Source organism: Melospiza melodia, chromosome 10 (assembly GCF_035770615.1).
Source record: "Melospiza melodia melodia isolate bMelMel2 chromosome 10, bMelMel2.pri, whole genome shotgun sequence".
NCBI lineage: Eukaryota > Metazoa > Chordata > Aves > Passeriformes > Passerellidae > Melospiza > Melospiza melodia.
This window is the reverse complement of record NC_086203.1, coordinates 30,799,306-30,817,129: the sequence shown is the minus strand read 5'-3', so window position 1 is coordinate 30,817,129 and position 17,824 is coordinate 30,799,306. Positions and strand designations below refer to the sequence as shown.

At 54.6% G+C, this 17,824-nt stretch overlaps 1 protein-coding gene across 4 annotated transcripts in view; it reads left to right on the top strand.

Moving 5' to 3' along the window:
• SRGAP3 (SLIT-ROBO Rho GTPase activating protein 3) overlaps positions 1-15,775 on the top strand; it is a 69,062-nt gene extending 53,287 nt beyond the window's left edge. The window contains exons 12-22 of one of the 4 annotated variants that reach the window (XM_063165067.1): positions 1,185-1,215; positions 1,858-1,918; positions 2,259-2,336; positions 3,337-3,471; positions 4,782-4,887; positions 5,398-5,625; positions 6,566-6,645; positions 8,640-8,820; positions 9,377-9,526; positions 9,983-10,310; positions 11,428-15,775. In XM_063165067.1, coding sequence (XP_063021137.1) covers positions 1,185-1,215; positions 1,858-1,918; positions 2,259-2,336; positions 3,337-3,471; positions 4,782-4,887; positions 5,398-5,625; positions 6,566-6,645; positions 8,640-8,820; positions 9,377-9,526; positions 9,983-10,310; positions 11,428-11,844 — 1,795 coding nt within the window. In that variant the 3' untranslated portion in view covers positions 11,845-15,775. Of the gene's footprint in view, positions 1-1,184; positions 1,216-1,857; positions 1,919-2,258; positions 2,337-3,336; positions 3,472-4,781; positions 4,888-5,397; positions 5,626-6,565; positions 6,646-8,198; positions 8,249-8,639; positions 8,821-9,376; positions 9,531-9,982; positions 10,311-11,427 lie in introns of those variants that run through there. The other 3 variants (XM_063165066.1, XM_063165068.1, XM_063165069.1) reach the window with 3 other exon arrangements.
• The last annotated feature ends 2,049 nt before the right edge of the window (positions 15,776-17,824 follow it).

The window sequence follows — 17,824 nt, the reverse complement described above, 5'->3', positions numbered from 1 at the left end:
CAGCACAGCTTTGCCTCGGTGGTGATTTCTCTCCATAGCTCTCCTGGTGCATCCCTGGTGTTCCTGTCCCATCAGCTGTGTGCTCCAGACCCCACCCATGGCTGCTGGCCAGGTGCACTATGAGGCAGTGCTGGCTGAGTGTCCTCATTGTCCTGCTGCTTCTACCCATCCTGGGAGGAAAGGTTGCACAAGCTCAGCCCAGCCCTCAAAAGAGCAGCAGGCACAGCCCCTTCCTCTTTTGGGTGGTCATCCATCCTTGTGGCTGAGGAGGAAGATAAATGACGCCAGAAGTGTTTGCAGCTTTCAAGCACTGTCAGCCTGGGGTCGAAATCCTGTTGTAGGGGTGTCCGTGTGGGAGGGCAGACAGGTGACCCTCAGCCTCACACACAAAGGCATCAGTAGCAGCCAGCCCAGCTGGCTCATCCCCTGCCAGCTGCTGACAGTGGTGTCCTGTAAGCCTGCTCTGGAGAAAGCTTCAGGGAAAACACTTTGGGAAGCTGTAAAGACAAACTGTTGGATTAGGTGACTAATAGGCATCATCTGGCTGGGGTTTATTGCCTCAAGCTCAGCCCTAAGCCTGAGGGCAGTGTCTGCTGTAGACAGCACCAGCACGGGGAGTACTGGTCCCGCTGGCAAAGCCTGTAATCCCGTTAGGATTTGTGATTACTCCTGACTTAAACTGCTTTTTAAAAAAGTAATGCTCATTAAATCCCGGCCTGTTCAGCGCTGAGAAGGAGGAATTACCTGCTCTAGAAATCCATCTGAGCAGGAGTGTCCCGTGCTAGCAGAGACCCTCTGGGGGATGGCTGCCTGTGGGGTGTACAGCCTCACAGGCAGCTGGGCCACGGGCAGCTGCCCAGATGTCCCCTGGCCACCAGTGCCCCCATGGCTGCCCAGTGCCCCAGGCAAGAGCTGTCCCTGTCCTCGGGCTCCTGGGATGGCCACAGGTTCAGGCAGGGAGGAAATCCCAGAGGCTGGCCCTGCAGGTCACTGAGGCTGGGGTGCAGTGTGCCAAAGGGGTTTGGGAGGGAGGGTGCACATCCCAAAGGCCTGTGTTGGCCCTTGCTAAGCTGCCATTGCATTTGAGCATTCACGGCCTCTGAAGGAGATGCTTACCTCTAACTGAACTTATCCCTGCTTAATCTGTTCTCTTTTTCCCACTCTGCTGCTTTTGTTGTGCTCAGAGGAAGGAGGAATGCACGAACGAGGAATCAGGTACTTACTGGAGACCCCAGATTCCCATCTGCAAGACAGAGGAATTGCCCAGAGATGCCACTGTGCTCTGCTGGAAAAACCCTGAGAGAAATGTGTCCCCTTGGGCTGTCGGACATGGCCCACAGTCCCCTTGAGCTTCTGCCACAGGGGGCCTGGGGAGAAGCCAGAATTCACCACTGGTTCAGACTCAGGCACTTGGCTCCATACCCAGTGGTGTTTGTTGGGTTTTTTAGAACCTGCTGACAATGGCTCTTTCCTTTGGTGGAAATATTGTTGTAAGATGTGTTATGGGAAGTTTATTCCATCAGCCAGGTATAGCACAAGTTTTATTTCAGCTCAGCATTCCACCTTTGGGGTGGAATAGCTGTGATCCCTCGTGGCAGTCTCCTGTCTGAGCCAGACAGGGAGCAGCAATGTTTCACACACCTTAGTGACAGCTTTCCTGGGCATTTTTGGCTGTACATGGTATCATCAGCACTCTTTGATGGCTCCATGTTTGTAACACCTCCTTTCCTGCCTGTCCTCTTACTAAACTCCACAGCTTTAATTTTCAAATCTCTGGTCTTGCAATCTTTAATGCATTTCCCATGCTTTGTTAGCAGTAAACCAGTAATTTTTCTCTTTTCCTTTCCTTTCCTGAAGGATTCAGGACAGGCCATTCCACTTGTTGTAGAAAGTTGCATCCGCTACATCAATCTGTATGGTAAGTTGGCTCAGCACAGCCCCAGCAACCTGCCAAGGAGAAAGTGCTGGAGTGAGCAGGGGGAGCCAGCAGGGGCTGCCTGCACTCTGTTCTCCATGGCTCAGCTTAGACTCGCATGGCATTGGCTGACTGGCCACTAGTGAGGTTTTCCTAGCCCTCACCCTTTCAGCACCTTGATCTGGGGGCCGTGGTTGCAGAATATGAGCAGAAGTGGGGATGCAGGCTGTCCCTGCTCGGTCCAAGCCTGTCTGGTGCATGGGTTCCTGGGTTCTGCTGGTTTGACCTGCAGGTATTGCCCAGCAGTTCCAGAAATCTCTCCTAAAGCATTGTTCTCTTCCAGGCCTCCAGCAACAGGGCATCTTCAGAGTCCCTGGCTCCCAGGTGGAAGTCAACGACATCAAGAACTCGTTTGAGAGAGGTGTGTAGCTGGGGTGTGCAGGTACAGCAGGATGCCCTGCCTGAGCAGGGTCCTTGTGGGAGGTGATGGGTGCATTAGCCAGGGTGTAAATCCTGTGTTAAAGCCCATTGTGCTATGAGACACGAGCAGGTTTTATCCCTTCTGGGTTTCCCAATATTGTGTCTCTGGCAGTAGTGAAGAGTTACCCAGGGAAGGAGTAAGAGAAGTAGGGGTATGTGTAGAGGACTTTTCCACAGTCATTAAAAAAAACAAGAGCCATAAAGAGAGTTTGCTGGGGACCCTTGTTCATCCTTCCTGCAGCAGTTTGCCAAGGGACGTGCAGCATTCCCTGTCCCTGGTGCCAGTGCTGGCTGTGGAGGTGCCAGTGAATCTGCTGAGAAAATTCTCTCAGTGAGAAAGGGAAAGCAGTCCTGCTGTCCTGAGTGGAGGGGAGCTGTGACAGGGACAGTCCTGCTGGGAATAGTGGCCCTTAATCCTTGAGCAGCATGGTAAGGATCAGGATGAAGGTGGATGGGCCAGTGGATAAGGCAGTGTTAGGATTGTCAAAGGCTGGAGGATTTGCACATCCAGTTTAGGATGAATTAGTATCCAAATCTCGGGGGTACTGAAAGCCTTTCACAGATTTAAGTCAGTACAAAGCTCTCCAGGGCCGTTGGGTCCATTCCAGAGGTGTAATTGTATCCCCCAGCCAAGCCTGTCCTCTCAGCCTCTCACTCTGTGTCGTTCAGACCTCCTCAGCTTTCTGGGCTGGTGCTGTAAATGGAAGGAATGCACTGAGCTGGAAACAGTGAAGGAGAAACAGCCAATATCATCCTTGTCCTCGGGAAAGGTTTGAAATTCCCCAGTAAAACTGGTTTTCAGGAAAAATCAGCATTGCCATTGCACATGAGGAGGGTTTCTAACACTGGGAAATTTGGGTGTTCCACTAAATGAGGAAAACCACTTGTGCTAGACCAGCTTGATGGGGATGCTGGATATATAAAACCTTTTCTGTGGGCAGGTGAAGACCCCCTCGCTGATGACCAGAACGAACGAGACATTAACTCAGTGGCTGGAGTCTTGAAGCTGTATTTCCGAGGACTGGAAAACCCCCTCTTTCCTAAGGAAAGGTTTCAAGATTTGATATCTACTATAAGTAAGTACATGTGACAGCTCTTTGTGGAGAGCTGGCTGGGACAAGAGAAGCACTAAATGGGTGTCCCAGCCTAAGCAGGGTGAAGAACTTTTACTTTTGCTCTTGCAGGGCTGGGGGTTTATGTGGAAACTCCTCAAAGGCACAAGGGCAATAGAAAGGTCAAAAGGCACTTTGCAGAGTCCACATGGGACTGTCCTTGTGTGTGCAAGGGTGATTGGTACCCTGTTAATTCCATATGCCCAATTGAAACATTTTGCTCTGGGAGAAAGGCAAGTGTTTTGAGAGCTTGTTTCTCTGGGTGTCAGAAAAGATATCTATTGGCATAGGGTTTTATCAGTTTGTATTTAGTTGGTTTTTTTTAAGAAATAACCTCTTTTGTAAAACCAGACTGAAGAAGTAGAGAACCCAGCAGGCAATAATGGGATAAATCAAATGGAAAAAATCCCCACGTGAAATACTACAAAGCTTTCCATATACTGGTATACTGAGGGCAGATTTTGCTCAGAATTTTGATTAAATGGCAGCCTAGCTACATGTTGTCAGTGAACTTTATTGTGATTAGAAAATGGCGTAGTTTGAGCCAGAACAAGCGCTTCTGTGTGATCTGCCTGCTCCAAAAAAGCTCTGGTGCTTGTCCTCTGCTTCCTGTGGAACAGCAGCCACAGGATTAACTCTCTACAGAACACAGGGTAGCTTGGGGCAGGACAGCCCTGAGTCCCCCCTTCCCTTGGGAGGGAGCAGGTGTCTGATGGCAGCTCCAGGCTCTGCACCCCTGTGAGTGGAGAGCAGTGAATCTGAAAGCACTGACTCAGCACTGGTTCAGCTAACCTAGTTCCTGGGAGTTCCTAATTCCTATTCGGAGCAGCAGCAGACAGGAGCGGAAGGGCTCAGAAGGATCCAATGCATAACCCAGAAGGGTAACCTGAATAAAAACCTCATTTAAAAATCTGCCCTAGAAAATCAAGCAGTGCTCTGTTTTCAGTGTCACATTGACTCAGGCTTTTGAGGAACAGAGGAGTTGTTGAGGAATGAAATGAATAATGCATAAACATTTGTTTTAAAATCAAACCCACGGAAATGTCTTTATTTGCCGTTCATACTGCGTCTGAACATAGGAATTCCCTGCTGGAGGAGCAATGTCCCCCATTGCCTTCCTGCACCTTAGTACCAGACTGACAGATGACCTCTGGAGACAGGCTTTTGTATTTCTCACTTACTGGGCCACTAGATCTGGAACAAGTCCCTCTGCTGCTGAGCTGTCTGGTCCTGAAAAGGTTTTTAAGGATGTGCTTTCTATCCATGTGTTCCAGAAATTGAGAACCCTGCAGAGAGAGTGCACCAGATCCAGCAGATCATTGTCACTCTGCCTCGGGCTGTCATCGTGGTCATGAGATACCTCTTTGCTTTCCTTAACCAGTGAGTCTGTTTTCCTGCTTCACCAAGTTCCTCCTTGCCGTCCTTTTTGCCGGGGCTTCCCCGTCTTTGGTGCACGAATCCCTTCTGGTGTTGCCATGGGGAGTTGTGCTTGGGTTCTTCTCGGCCCTGCTGGCTGTGGCTGCGTGCCCGGGGAGGGGACAGCTCGGTGCCAGGGCAGAGGGGACAGCTCGGTGCTGGTGTGTGTCTGGAGAGGGGACAGCTCAGTACTGGGGCAGAGGGGACAGCTCAGTGCCCGTGGGTGCCCGGGGAGGGGGCAGCTCGGTGCCAGGGCATTCCCAGGGAGGGGGTAGCTTAGTTCCCGTGGGTGCCCGGGGAGGGGCAGCTTGGTACTGGGGCAGAGGGGACAGCGCGGTGCTGGTGTGTGCATGGGGAGGGGACAGCTCGGTGCCAGGGTGGAGGGGACAGCTCAATGCCAGGGCAGTGGCACTGCTGGGAGATTTCCCAGCGAGCAGGACCGTGGCACGGCAGCTCCTCACTGTGTGCTTGCAGCTTGTCACAGTACAGCGATGAGAACATGATGGATCCCTACAACCTGGCCATCTGCTTCGGGCCCACGCTGATGCACATTCCTGACGGGCAGGATCCGGTGTCCTGCCAGGCCCATGTCAATGAGGTCATCAAAACCATCATCATTCACCACGAGGGCATCTTCCCCAGCCACCGAGAGCTGGAGGGGCCTGTCTACGAGAAGTGCATGACTGGAGGGGAGGAGTACTGGTGAGCTCTCTGCTGGGTTCCTGGGTACAAACACTTTCATCAGGCCAAGAGCCTCTTGCACACTAAACCATTTGATTTAGCCTTACTGGTCAAAACAGGCAGTTTCACCAGGTATTTCATTTTATTGTGCTGACTCAGTATTTTAAACCTCAGTAAAAAACATCAGAAGAAACTTTTTCCAGGGCAAATACTAATGCCGATGATTTTTTTGAGCTGCTGATCCACAGAAGTGTGTTCAGCAAAACAGAATTTTAGGTGAATTCTATCCAAATTCCTCCTAGGCTGGAAATTTTGAGTAAAGATCCGTAGTTCCATCATAATTTGCTGGTTGGATGAAACCCCTCAGCGCGAGGTTAACCCAAACCTTCCAGTTCCCTCTGTTGCTGGAATTCTAACCCAACATTCAGGTCTGAGTTTAACAAACCAGGATCAGTAACATACCTGAACGGATTTTCTACAAGTTTCATACATTTCTGAGATCTCGCCATGCCTTACACTAGTCACCTGCACCCATCCTTCCTGGTGCAGCAGAGGAGCTAAAGCTGCAGCTCACTGTGCATTAGGGAATGGGGCATTTAACTTGGTGTTGCTTTGTGTTAGTTTTGCCAAACTCTGCTAAAGACATAAGAGCCAACAGAACGTGACATTCTGGGCCTGGCGATTGTGGTGTGAGTGTCTGCTGTTCTCAGCAAGTTCAGGGATCTGCTGTGGTTTGAAATCAGAGAATCACAAATCACAGAATTAGTTAGGTTGGCAAAGACCTCCAAGACTGAGTCCAATCTTTGACCAAACACCGCCTTGTTGCCCAGACACATCCAGTTGTTTGTTGTACACCTGCAGAGATGGGCACTCCCCCACCTCCCTGGGCAGCATGAGGGGTGCTGAGTGCACTGGGAGCAGTGTCGTTTGCTGTGTGACAGCCTGCTGTGTTCCTCTGCAGTGACAGCCCACACAGCGAGCCGGGCACCATCGATGAGGTGGACCACGACAACGGGACAGAGCCGCACACCAGTGACGATGGTGAGCAGGGGCTGGGTGCGTGCCAGCAGAGCTGTGCATGCAGGAGAGCAGCAGGCACTGCGGGCTGAGGCTGCCTGGCAGGGCTGGGCTGCAGCAGGAGGCAGCGCTGTGCTCCCCGTGCCAGCAGCACCAGCCACGAGCGGGCGGTTTGGGGAATGCCGCTGGCACTGCCCTGGGTGGGGAGCCGTGGCAGGGCTTGCTGTGCTGGAAGGGCCTTGGGGAACTGAGCACCTTCTGCTTCTGACAGCTGCTGCCACCCTGGCTGTATCCTGCCTCGGCAGAGCACATCTGCCCTGCGAGGCTGCGGGGACAAGGGAGGGCTCACCGGGGAAGCGGGGCCATGGGAACAGGAAGGGCACAGGGAATGGCACAGGGAAGGGCACGCGAGGCCAGGTGGCTCTGGGCACAGGGAAGGGCACGTGGGGCTGGGCGGCTCCAGGCCTGCTCTCAGCTCCAGGCAGGAGCCGACAGGCCTGGCAAAGGGAGGCAAGGGAGCTGCTGTGCAGCCAATTTCACACTTGGGTGGCCACGTTAATGGCTCCGATTGGGGTTTCCGAGTGATTAACTGTGGTGCCAAGTGTGGAGCAGATGAGCAGCTGTATTTTGTGGATTTACATATTCCCTCTCCCCCTCGCCCTGCATACACTCCCTGCTGGTAGCCCAGTGTTGTGTCAGGGCTGTGGGAGCCCTCCTGGCTCTGTCTCCTCCAGAGCTCTCTATTGATCCTCCTGTGGTGCTCCCAGACACTCTGCCCTCATGGGGAGGTTGCTTAAAGTGGGGAAGATGAATCTGCTGAAGTGGCCTGGCCTGTCCCCGGGGGGCTGGAATGGGACAAGGGTCTGATGCAGCATCCTTTGTCCTCCTTTGGTGTCCCCTCCTCCACGTGGGCTTGGTTCCTGAGCAGTGTCGGGTCACACACTGATGGCTGCTGAGCCCACGGTCAGTAACGGGGCCCAGCAAGTTTCCGTGTTTAATGAGAATGAGGCAGATCTGGAGGAACTGGGGGGGGGCTTGCCCTGTTTTGCTGTCATTTTCTGTCTGCCGATCTCCAGGTGGGGATTGAAATGATCCAGTCTCAGATAATCAAGGCATGCTAATGCTCCAGCAGTGGCAGGGGTGGCTGGGGAGTGGCAGCAGTTCTGCCACCCAAGCAAGGCACAGTGTGGGTCACTGTGGTTAATGAGGAGAGAGACACTCTTGCTGCTTTGCAGTTGTTGCAATGGTTTCTTTAGGATTCAGTGTTCCCCAGCTGGAAACAGATCTGCATGTGAGCCAGGCTTTTTCACAGGCTCCTCAGTGCTATTGGGTGCTCCAGCAGCTCCTGCTGTGACACCCTTGCCCAGAGGCTTAGAGGACCCTGGTGTGCTCATGACCTTCCAAAGTGAAGTTCTGCCTCAGCCCTCCTGTATGTCAGGTCCTGAGCTCTCAGTTTGAGTCACGGGTGTTTGGTAGAGCTCACATTAGGAAAAGTGGGGAAACAGTGAGGCAGAGTGCTGCAGATGGTGGGGTGCAGAGCAGCTGCCTGGCTGGAGCTGGTATCATTATTTCCATAGGGATCCCCAAAGGGACATTAGTTGCTCATCAATAATTCAGACAAACTGTCTCCAGGATAAGGAAGGGAGGAGAAGGTAAGTGGGGTTTGGTCACAGCATCTGACATGGCTTGACAAAATCTCAGGCTGGAGGATAATGGGTTTCTGTAACCAATGTGGCTGAGGGTGCCATATGCACAGAGGGAGATTCCTGCTGCTCCCCATCTGCTTTGTAGCTGTTTGTAATTGCCAGTAGTTTGTGAGTCTGAGAGAGGTCCCAGAGAGCCTGGAACAACAATAAGAATTGATCAGTCTGAAAACAAGCAGGCTTGTGCTCAGTGTGAGCTGCTCTGGGGCGCTGGGCAGCGGCAGCACTGTTCTGTTGTTCTGGTGAGGGGCTCTGGGTTCAGCCTCCCTTTAGGGCTGAGCTGAGCTGCTCTCGCTGTGCCTCTCTCCTGTGCAGAGGTGGAGCAGATTGAAGCCATAGCCAAGTTTGACTACATTGGGCGATCTCCACGGGAGCTCTCCTTCAAGAAAGGGGCCTCGCTCCTGCTGTACCACCGGGCGTCGGAAGACTGGTGGGAAGGGAGACACAACGGGGTGGACGGGCTCATTCCCCACCAGTACATCGTGGTGCAAGACATGTGAGTAAAGTGAGGGTTGTTAAAATCATGTGCTTGCACAAGGTCCACTTCAGTTACCTAAAATAATCAGTCAGTTTTGCAGTTTGTTTAATGACTTTGGTGAGAAATCTGTGCCTATTCACTTTTCCCTCTGTGTATTGGCTCAATTTGTTTCTCATTTGGGCTGATAAAGACCAGTACTAAACATTGTACCTGGGCCCCATTTCTCATTGACTCCCCAACATGGTGTGACCCAGGCTTACCAACAGCCTGGTCCCTGTGAGCATTGACCTGGATTGTTCAGTGCTCACCTGGCCTGTGGGCAGATCCCAGGGCCCTTTGCAGGTGCTGCTTCTCTTACCAGTACTGTATCTGGAGCCATCACAGTGGCAGCCACATCACAGGGGATGGGGAGGCAGATGTGCACTGTTTCCAAGTTCCTGGTGAAGTGGTGGCCCTGGTACAGCTCCTTGTTATCCAAGTATGGAGCTGCTGATGTGGTGATGTTCTGCTTGGCGTGGCATCCGTGTGCTCACCCAGGGCACAGCCCTGTCACTGCTGTGGTGTCCTTTCCCAGGGATGATGCCTTCTCTGACAGCCTGAGCCAGAAGGCAGACAGCGAGGCGAGCAGCGGGCCGCTGCTGGACGATAAAGCCTCCTCCAAGAACGACATCCAGTCACCCACAGATCACATCTTGGACTATGGCTTTGGGGGAGTCATGGGCAGGTAACTCACATTCCTGTCACCATGGAGGTGGTGGCTGTCACACGTGTGGACAGTTGGTGTATGGGGCAGGGCAGGATGGAAGGGAAAACTCTAGAAAGCACTGCAGGGTAATAGGGGCTTGAAGGGCATTTCATGTGCACTGCTAATGGGGATTTAACATGTACAGACGGTACAGAGGCCCTGAGCAACCTGGGATAGTGGGAGGTGTGCCTGCCCATGGCAGGGAGTCAAAACAAGATGACCTTTGAGGTCCCTTCCAGCCCAAACTACCCTTATGATTTGATTCTGTCCCTTTCTTGGTACTGGCGAAAATATTTGTTTTCCCTCTTGCCTGACTCTTCTGAAGCTGGAAGGGTCTAATTTGGCCTGAGCTGAGCTCAGGGTGAGGGGTTGCCTTGCAGCATGCGGCAGTGGGGCTGACAGACGCTGACCTGTGCCGTGCTGGGCTCTTTGCAGGGTGAGATTGAGGTCCGATGGTGCCGCCATCCCCCGGCGCCGCAGCGGGGGCGACACGCACAGCCCGCCCCGAGGGATGGGGCCTGGCATCGACACCCCTCCCCGAGCAGCAGCCTGCCCCAGCAGCCCCCACAAGATCCCCCTCAACAGGGGCAGGATCGAGAGCCCTGAGAAGCGCAGGATGGCCACGTTCGGCAGCGCGGGCAGCATCAACTTCCCAGACAGGAAGGCCCTGGCCGAGAGCCACCCGCTGAGATCCACCTGCGGGTCCACCCGCCACAGCAGCCTTGGAGATCAGAAATCCCTGGAAGCAGAAGCTCTTGCTGAGGTGAGAGGGCTGGGAGGGCACCAAGAGGCTGCAGGAGCTCACTGGGGAGGGCCTGCAGCCCCTTCACCTCAGACAGGGTTACAGTGCTGCTGCACACCCAGCTCTGTTGGGTTGTTCTTGGAAAAGATGATCACCCAGATGATGTTAATTTTCACCTTGAATCTTGTGGGGCTGCTGGGCTTGGGAGTCCTGAGACTTCTCTGGGAGAGTATTTTCACTCATCATCTTAGGAGCTTAATAGAATGAATTGGAGCTAACTTGATAGTCATTTCCCTTCAGCTGATCCTTTGAATGTTACCTGAGGCTCACAGAGCATTTTGTAGGTGTTATAAAATAAGGACTTGTCTACACCAGGACAACATTAACTAGAGTGACTTTTCAAACAATTGACTCTGGTGCCTTAAATTGCTTCTCCAATGGTCTTGCTGAGTGGCCTTAATTAAGTTAGGGTGAATTTAAGCAAAGGCAGACTAGGGCCTCTCCATTTGTACAGGAGGCCCCAGCACTGTTGCCATAGGCAGTAGCTAGTTCCCTGTGCATGGGCACTTCTGGTTGGACTGGGTTCACCTTCTGGGGGATCCCTGTGGACAGACTGTGGAGCCTGGAGGTGATGGGCACTGAGGGGCCGGAGCCAATGTCTCCTTGGCTGCCTCAGGCCTTGTTGCTGCCTCTCGTATATCCATGGCAAGCTGCTGTTGTGCCACTCACTCCCTGAACATCCCAGTGTCTGTCCCTGCCACGTGCCATTGTCCTGTGCGCATGGGGTAGCAGAGGCCCCATACATCCAGTGGAGGCTGCAGGGCCTCTCTTGTGAGGCAAAGCCAGCCTCAGAGCTGTGGGTGAGCTGTGTGGGCAGGCTGGTGTTCACCCATCCCTCCTGGTGCCCAGGTTTGATGCCCTTTGGAGCTGGTGACCAAGCTCCTGCTGACCTGGGGAACACAGGGCACTTTAGTGCAGCCAGTTTGGGCTTCACAACCTTCTCCCAAAGCTGCTGTTTTCCCTGGGAGCTCTCAGATCAGAGACCCCCTCTGCAGACACGCATGCCAGGATGGTGGGGTGGAGTGCAGGGGAGCAGGTGGTGCCGTGGCACAGCGCTGACATGGCTTTGGCGTTGCAGGACATTGAGAAGACCATGAGCACGGCGCTGAACGAGCTGCGGGAGCTGGAGAGGCAGAACACGGCCAAGCAGGCGCCCGACGTGGTGCTGGACACGCTGGAGCCCATGAAGAACCCGCCGCTGGGCGCCGCCAACTCGGAGCCGGCCAGCCCGCTGCACACCATCCTGATCCGGGACCCCGAGGCGGCCATGCGGCGCAGCAGCAGCTCCACCTCCGAGATGATGACCACCTTCAAGCCGGCGCTGTCGGCCCGGCTGGCCGGGGCGCAGCTGCGGCCGCCGCCCATGCGGCCGGTGCGGCCCGTGGTGCAGCACCGCTCCAGCAGCAGCAGCAGCTCGGGCGTGGGCAGCCCCGCCGTCACCCCCACCGAGAAGCTCTTCCCCAGCAGCTCGGCAGATAAATCGGGCACCATGTAGGGCGGGGGCTGCGGCGCCCGGACGCCGGGAGCGGGGCGAGCGGAGCCTCGCTGGGTGGGCAGGGGTCAGAGCCCTGCTGGGGGGCCTCTGTGGAAGGAAACACGTGTGGGGCCTGGGCCTGGTGCTGTACATACGTGTGTGTGTATGTACATAGGTGTGCACACACCCTATCCATGCAGAAACACTTCCCGAGCTTGCAGTCCTACAGCAGGAGGAGACGGCAGGTCTGAGTGTTGGCGCTGGAGAACACACTCGGTGTAGAAGTATATATTAAAAACAAAGTGTACAGAATTCAGTGACTTTTTAAAACAGTAGATTTACCTCAGAAACTGGCTCTGAAATGTCCTCTCTTGAGACAGTGGGTTGGTCTGGGTTTCCAAGGCTGTCTGTGTGCACCTGGAAGCCCACGCTGCAGCAGCTGTGCGTCAAGCAATACAAGGCCATCCTGGAGTTTATTTTCTGTACCTCTTGGCATTGAAGAAACAAAAAAAGGGATGGGAATGCAGTGGGGTCTGTTCACTGCTGGGCTGTGGAGAAGAGCTGGAAATCCATACATGACCATGTGTGACCAGCCAGCGGGAGTCTTTCCAGTCCTGAATCCTGAGATATCTTCATATGCCCGTGATGCCCTGGCAGCAGGGACAAGCAGGGTGTGTGCCATGGATGGGAATGGAGTGCAGTGAGTGTCATGAGTGGGACAGAGTGAGGTGTGTGCCATCACCCTCATGCAGGAGGAGGACGCTGTGCTGCACTGGGACTGTGGAATGCTGCTTCTCTGCAAGTTCTCAGAGTGAGCAAGGACTAGTGACCAAACCTGTGGTAAAGCATGGAGTAACTTACAGAGTTTGGAGATTCTTCATCTCCCTTTCCCCATGTGCTTTTTTCTTTTTTTTTTTTTGTATAACAAAACCCAACTCAGTGGTCTCTTGAGAGTCAGGCCTGAGCAGCAAGGAGGGGTCTCAGGTCAGAGTGGTTGTCCTGCATGAGAAGCATGAGCCGTGTTTCACCACATCAGATACAAAACTGGTCTGATGGGTGATACTTTGCACTTTCTGTACTGTACCATATAATACAACAGTTTGAGTTTATGCAAAAGAATCTACATTTTGTTTTACCCAGAGAAAAAATATGCAGAAGGCTGGGGAGTGCATGGTCCTGTGTGATAATCCAGACTCCTCTGTAAGCACTGAATCAGAGATGCTCCGTGCTTCTCCTGCAGCTTTTCCTTGTACAGATTTCCATGCAATGCCCCATGGTTTGATTTGGCACTTCCCCATGGTCACATGCTTATGTCTCCTAACATCCATCCTTCCTCCCTGCTATCTCTGATCCTGCTGCTCTGTGCTGGGCAAGGGGCCTGCCAGCCCTCCTGACTCACCCAGCAGCCACTTACCCTGCCTGGGGCTTTGCTTTGTCCCCCCTTCATCTTCCTCATCTCTCCAGCACTGCTGCGGACCCCAGCTCTGCAGGAGAAGCAGCCTGGCTTCCAGAAGGCAGTGGAGGCTCTGACCAGGGTGGCAGAACCCGTCAGTCCTGCCGTGGCTCGTGTCTCCTCGGCTGGGGAGCTCCCTCGTGTGCAAGACTGCCCGTACATCCACACCTGTACCTCTGTACCTGTGCTGTCGCAGCTGCACCCCATCTCTTCCCCTCCACAGCTGTGCACCGGGCACAGGCCCTGGGACCGGCCGGTGCCTGTCCCCTGCCCCTCGCACGTGTCCCCTCACGCCCCGCTCTGCCAGCCCTGTAAATATTGCTGTACTTGCTTAACTGCTCGAAGGTAACTGTTAACCTGTAAACTGTACAAAAATAGGCTAAAGTTAGATAAAGCCGATGCCACTCAACAAATCTTTGCACTTAGTAGGTAGCTCAATGTAAAAATAAACCCAGTAATAATACTAGTAATCCCGAAGGGAAGCGAAGCCGCCGGCACCCCTGGCAGAGCCCGTGGGGAGCAGCTCTGCCCACGTCCCTCCCTGTCACGCTGGCAGGGCAGACGGTGTGTGTGCGTGTCTGTGAACGTCCTTGGCGTTTGGTTCACGTTGGTGTTTATTTCTCCATCATGCCCCTTTCCTGGCGCAGCCCTGACACTGTCCGGCCTGGCACAGCGGCTGCAGATGTTCAGCCAGGCTGGGCTGGTCAGGGACCTGTGCTGGGGAGGGAGGGACCCATTTGGCACGAGTGCTGTGTATCCATTGCCAGTAATTATTACTTTTGTTTCCATTTAGTTCCTGGAGAACATTCACTTTGCCAGTTTTCTGTTTTTTGTATGCTTTCTGAGATGACTTGAGAGCAAACCCATCTTCATTAGGGGTTTTATTTCCTCCCTTACTTTTGACCATACGGTACAAATTCCAGTGTCTTTCTATTAAATTATTGCCTTTCATTTTCCTTTGTTTTGTTTTGTTGTGGGTTTTTAATACAATTGTTTTCTTATCTTTAAGTGCCTTTTTGAGCACCAAAACAAACGGTTGGAGTTCAGGCCTGGGGGCTGTGCACACATGGGTTCGTCTGGGCAGTTGTGTTGTGCTGGGGGTGATTGCTTTTAAAGTCCTTCCATTTTTCTGTTTGATGAAAAGGGAACCAAGACTTTTTGTTGGAGAATAAACTCCCCCTTTGTAATAAGGTATTCCAAGTGTAGTTTTAACTACTGTAAATTTAAGGGAAGAAATGTATTTTTCTGTAAGCAAACTTGGCACAAAATTGAACCACATACGTTGTAGGAGCATCATAACTGGAACTCGCTCATGGTTTGTGAGTGACTGACTCCGATCCTCGGTACCTCCCTGAGGGCACAGACTGTGTGTGGGCTTCAGAGTTCACAGAGCTTCACTGTGACAGCCCACGGCCGAGCTGCCGCCGGAGCCAGGGTGGCTGAGCTGTGCGAGGGCGGCTGCTCAGGGCAGCTGTGTCTGCTGTGCAGAGCGAGCTCTGGGCCCGGCTCCCGCGGCCCTGCCCCGTCCGGCCCAGCCCTGCTGGCCATGGCCCTGACATGAGGCTGAGGGGAGTGTGGGGACACTGCGGCCCTGCCCCATCCATCCCGGTCATGGCCCTGCTGTGAGGGGAGTGTGGGGGCACTGCGGCCCTGCCATCCAGCCCAGTCATGGCCATGGCCCTGCTGTGAGGGGAGTGTGGGGGCACTGCGGCCCTGCCATCCATCCCGGTCATGGCCCTGCTGTGAGGGGAGTGTGGGGGCACTGCGGCCCTGCTATCCATCCCAGCCATGGCCATGGCCCTGACATGAGGCTGAGGGGAGCGTGGTGGCACTGTGGCCCTGCCCCATCCATCCTAGCCATGGCTGTGGCCATGTCGTGGGGCTGTGAGGGGAGCATGGTGGCACTGTGGCCCTGCCATCCATCCCAGTCATGGCCCTGACATGAGGCTGAGGGGAGTGTGGTGACGCTGTGGCCCTGCCTCATCCATCCCAGCCATGTCTCCGCCATGAGGGGAGCGCAGTGGCCCCATGGCGCTGCCATGAGGGGAGTGCAGCAGCACCCCACCCTGCCCTGGACAGACCCTCACGCCTGAGCGCGGGCCCGGGGTGGCCATGACTGCACTTTGTTCCTTAGGCTGAAGTCCCTGGTAGGTGGTTTTTGTGTCCCAGGTGTGTTATTTAACTAGCAGTGTTGTGGTTCTCGCGGGGCGGCAGTAGATGTCCCGAGTCTGATTTGCTTTGCGTGGCTGGGCTGCGAGGTCTGTGGGACGGGGCTGGTTGTGCCGGGAGGCCGTGGGAAACGCTGGCTGCTGCCCGCCGTACCGGCCATCCTCCTCCTCCTCTTCCTCCTCTGGTGTTGTCTCTGTAACGTATGGTGAGATGCCGTCAGCTAGAGTGTCTGAGTGGGTCCTCGTGTGTGCTGGTGATGCCATGTAGATGAAGCCACTGGTTGGGTGTGGACTCATCCTGTTGAATAAACTGCTTAACTTTTCTCAAAAACGTTGTCTGTGGTTTCAGAAGATTCGCTGTCTCTTGCCTGTGCCTCCTCCCCACACCCTCCTCTGCCCCACAGCATCCTGCCCTGCCCTGGGCAGTACAGACACTGTCTCCTGCCCCTGCAGCCAGGCTCTGGGTGCTGTTTATGGGTGCTGAGGGGATAAAAACCATTCTAAACAAACAGCCCCAGAGCCCTTCGCACTCAGGCTGTGAAGAACTGTGCTGGACTCTTCAGGCTGGGTTATGTCTCTTCCCATTGTTTTTGTTTTTTTAATTTGCTGCTGGGTCGTGGCTTCACTTCCCTCCCATCTTGGCGGCAATGGAGAGACAGAGACCGCCCCGATTCCGTCCATCATCCATCCCCGAGGTGGGGCAGCTGCAGACACTGCTGGTGATGCTCGAGCCGGGGTCTGCGTGGGCCACGGGCAGGGGGAGGGCTGGGCAAGCTGCAGGTGGGGCTCGACCTGCATCACCCCGCCCTTAATTACCCCTCCTTAAATACGTTAATGGGCTCAGCCTCAGCGCAGGTGAGTGCAGGGTGGGCTCCGGGCTGCCACGCCCGTCCTGGTCACCACGCTCTCCTCAGCACCGAGAGCAGCTGGCAGTGGTTCTGACGCGGCCCGGTACCCACCGCGGGAGCATGCTGGGCACCGCCCGGGGGAGAGCCCAGGGGTGGCTCCGGCAGGTCCCTGGGCAGCGGGTGCGTGTGAAGGAGCGGCGTTTGGCCAGGCCCTGGAGGGTGCCAGCTGTGCGCGACACCGTGAGGCCTCTGCGGGGTGTGCCAGGTGTGTGCCAGGTGTGTGCCAGGCGCGCTCGGTGCCCCGCTCGTGCCGCAGTGTCCGCCCACCGCCAGCAGGGGGCAGCAGCGCCCCGCGCCCGGCCGGGCCGAGCGACCCGCGCAGAGAGGGGGGACCGGACTTCTCCTTTTTCCTTTTTCCCTTTTTCCTTTTCCTTCTTTTCCTTTTCCTCCTTTTCCTTTTCCTCCGGGCAAAAGTGCTGCACGGGCCGCCACTGACTGATTGAACTGAAATTAATACCTGATTCTCTCCAGATGGTCCAGTTACCCAGGTGAGGTGTAAAAATCATTAACTCTGAGCGTGATCAATAAATTGAATGTAATTACTAATTTCTGTGGGCCGATTGCAGCATTTGCATTTGAATTACCTTTGCACACTCTGCCGCGTGTGCTGGTTTCCTGCTGAAGGCAGGGATTCCTTTTCGCTGGGGAGTGTGAGCGCCGGGAGCTCACGGCGTGCCTGGCGCCGCGGGATGCTGCTGGCCGGGGGCACAAGGCAGAGCCAGGCTGGGGCACGGACCCCAGACTGAACAGGGACCGGCTCCTCCCATCCCGCTGCAGGGATCGGGGCAGGGAATTGCTCCAGTGAAAAACTGCCGGAATGCAGACACAGACAGAGGGCTGCGCGGCGACGCTGCCCCAGGCAGCCCCGCTCTCTGCAGGTGAGGAGGAGCAGCAGAGCCCTTGCTGTCAGCGCTGGGAGTGCTGCCCAGGGGCTGCAGGGTGACAGTGCCTCGGGCCTGCCTCAGCAGCTCCTCAGGGAACACCGGAACCCTCCGAGGTGATGGAAGGAGCCCTCAGCCTCCTCCAGCCATCTCTGCGGTAGCTGGCTGCCAAGGAATGGCCTGGGGATGACTTGCCTTTAGCTTGGATTGGTCCAGCAGCTCAGTATGGATGGATCCAGGAGCCACTCACTCTGTGCGCCCCACGGGGCACCTAAGGGCACTCTGGCACCACTCACACTCATAGCTAATGAATGAAAAAATGACGTAGAAATGGAATGTAAAGGAAATGATGCAGAACTTAGTGATTAGTGCTTTGAACCTGGACTCAAAGCGAAACAAGTGCTCTCAGTCCTGCTGACTGAATCAAATAATCCAAATTGCTAATACATTTTAGTCATTTTTTTTCATGTGCAAAGACATTAAAGAGCTTTTAGTGAATGAGGTAAAGATTTTCCGTTGATGTTTAAAACTAAAACAGAGCTGTGTGCTGTGGGTGCCCAGAGCCTGCTGTGGGCTTGTGGCAGGGGCTGT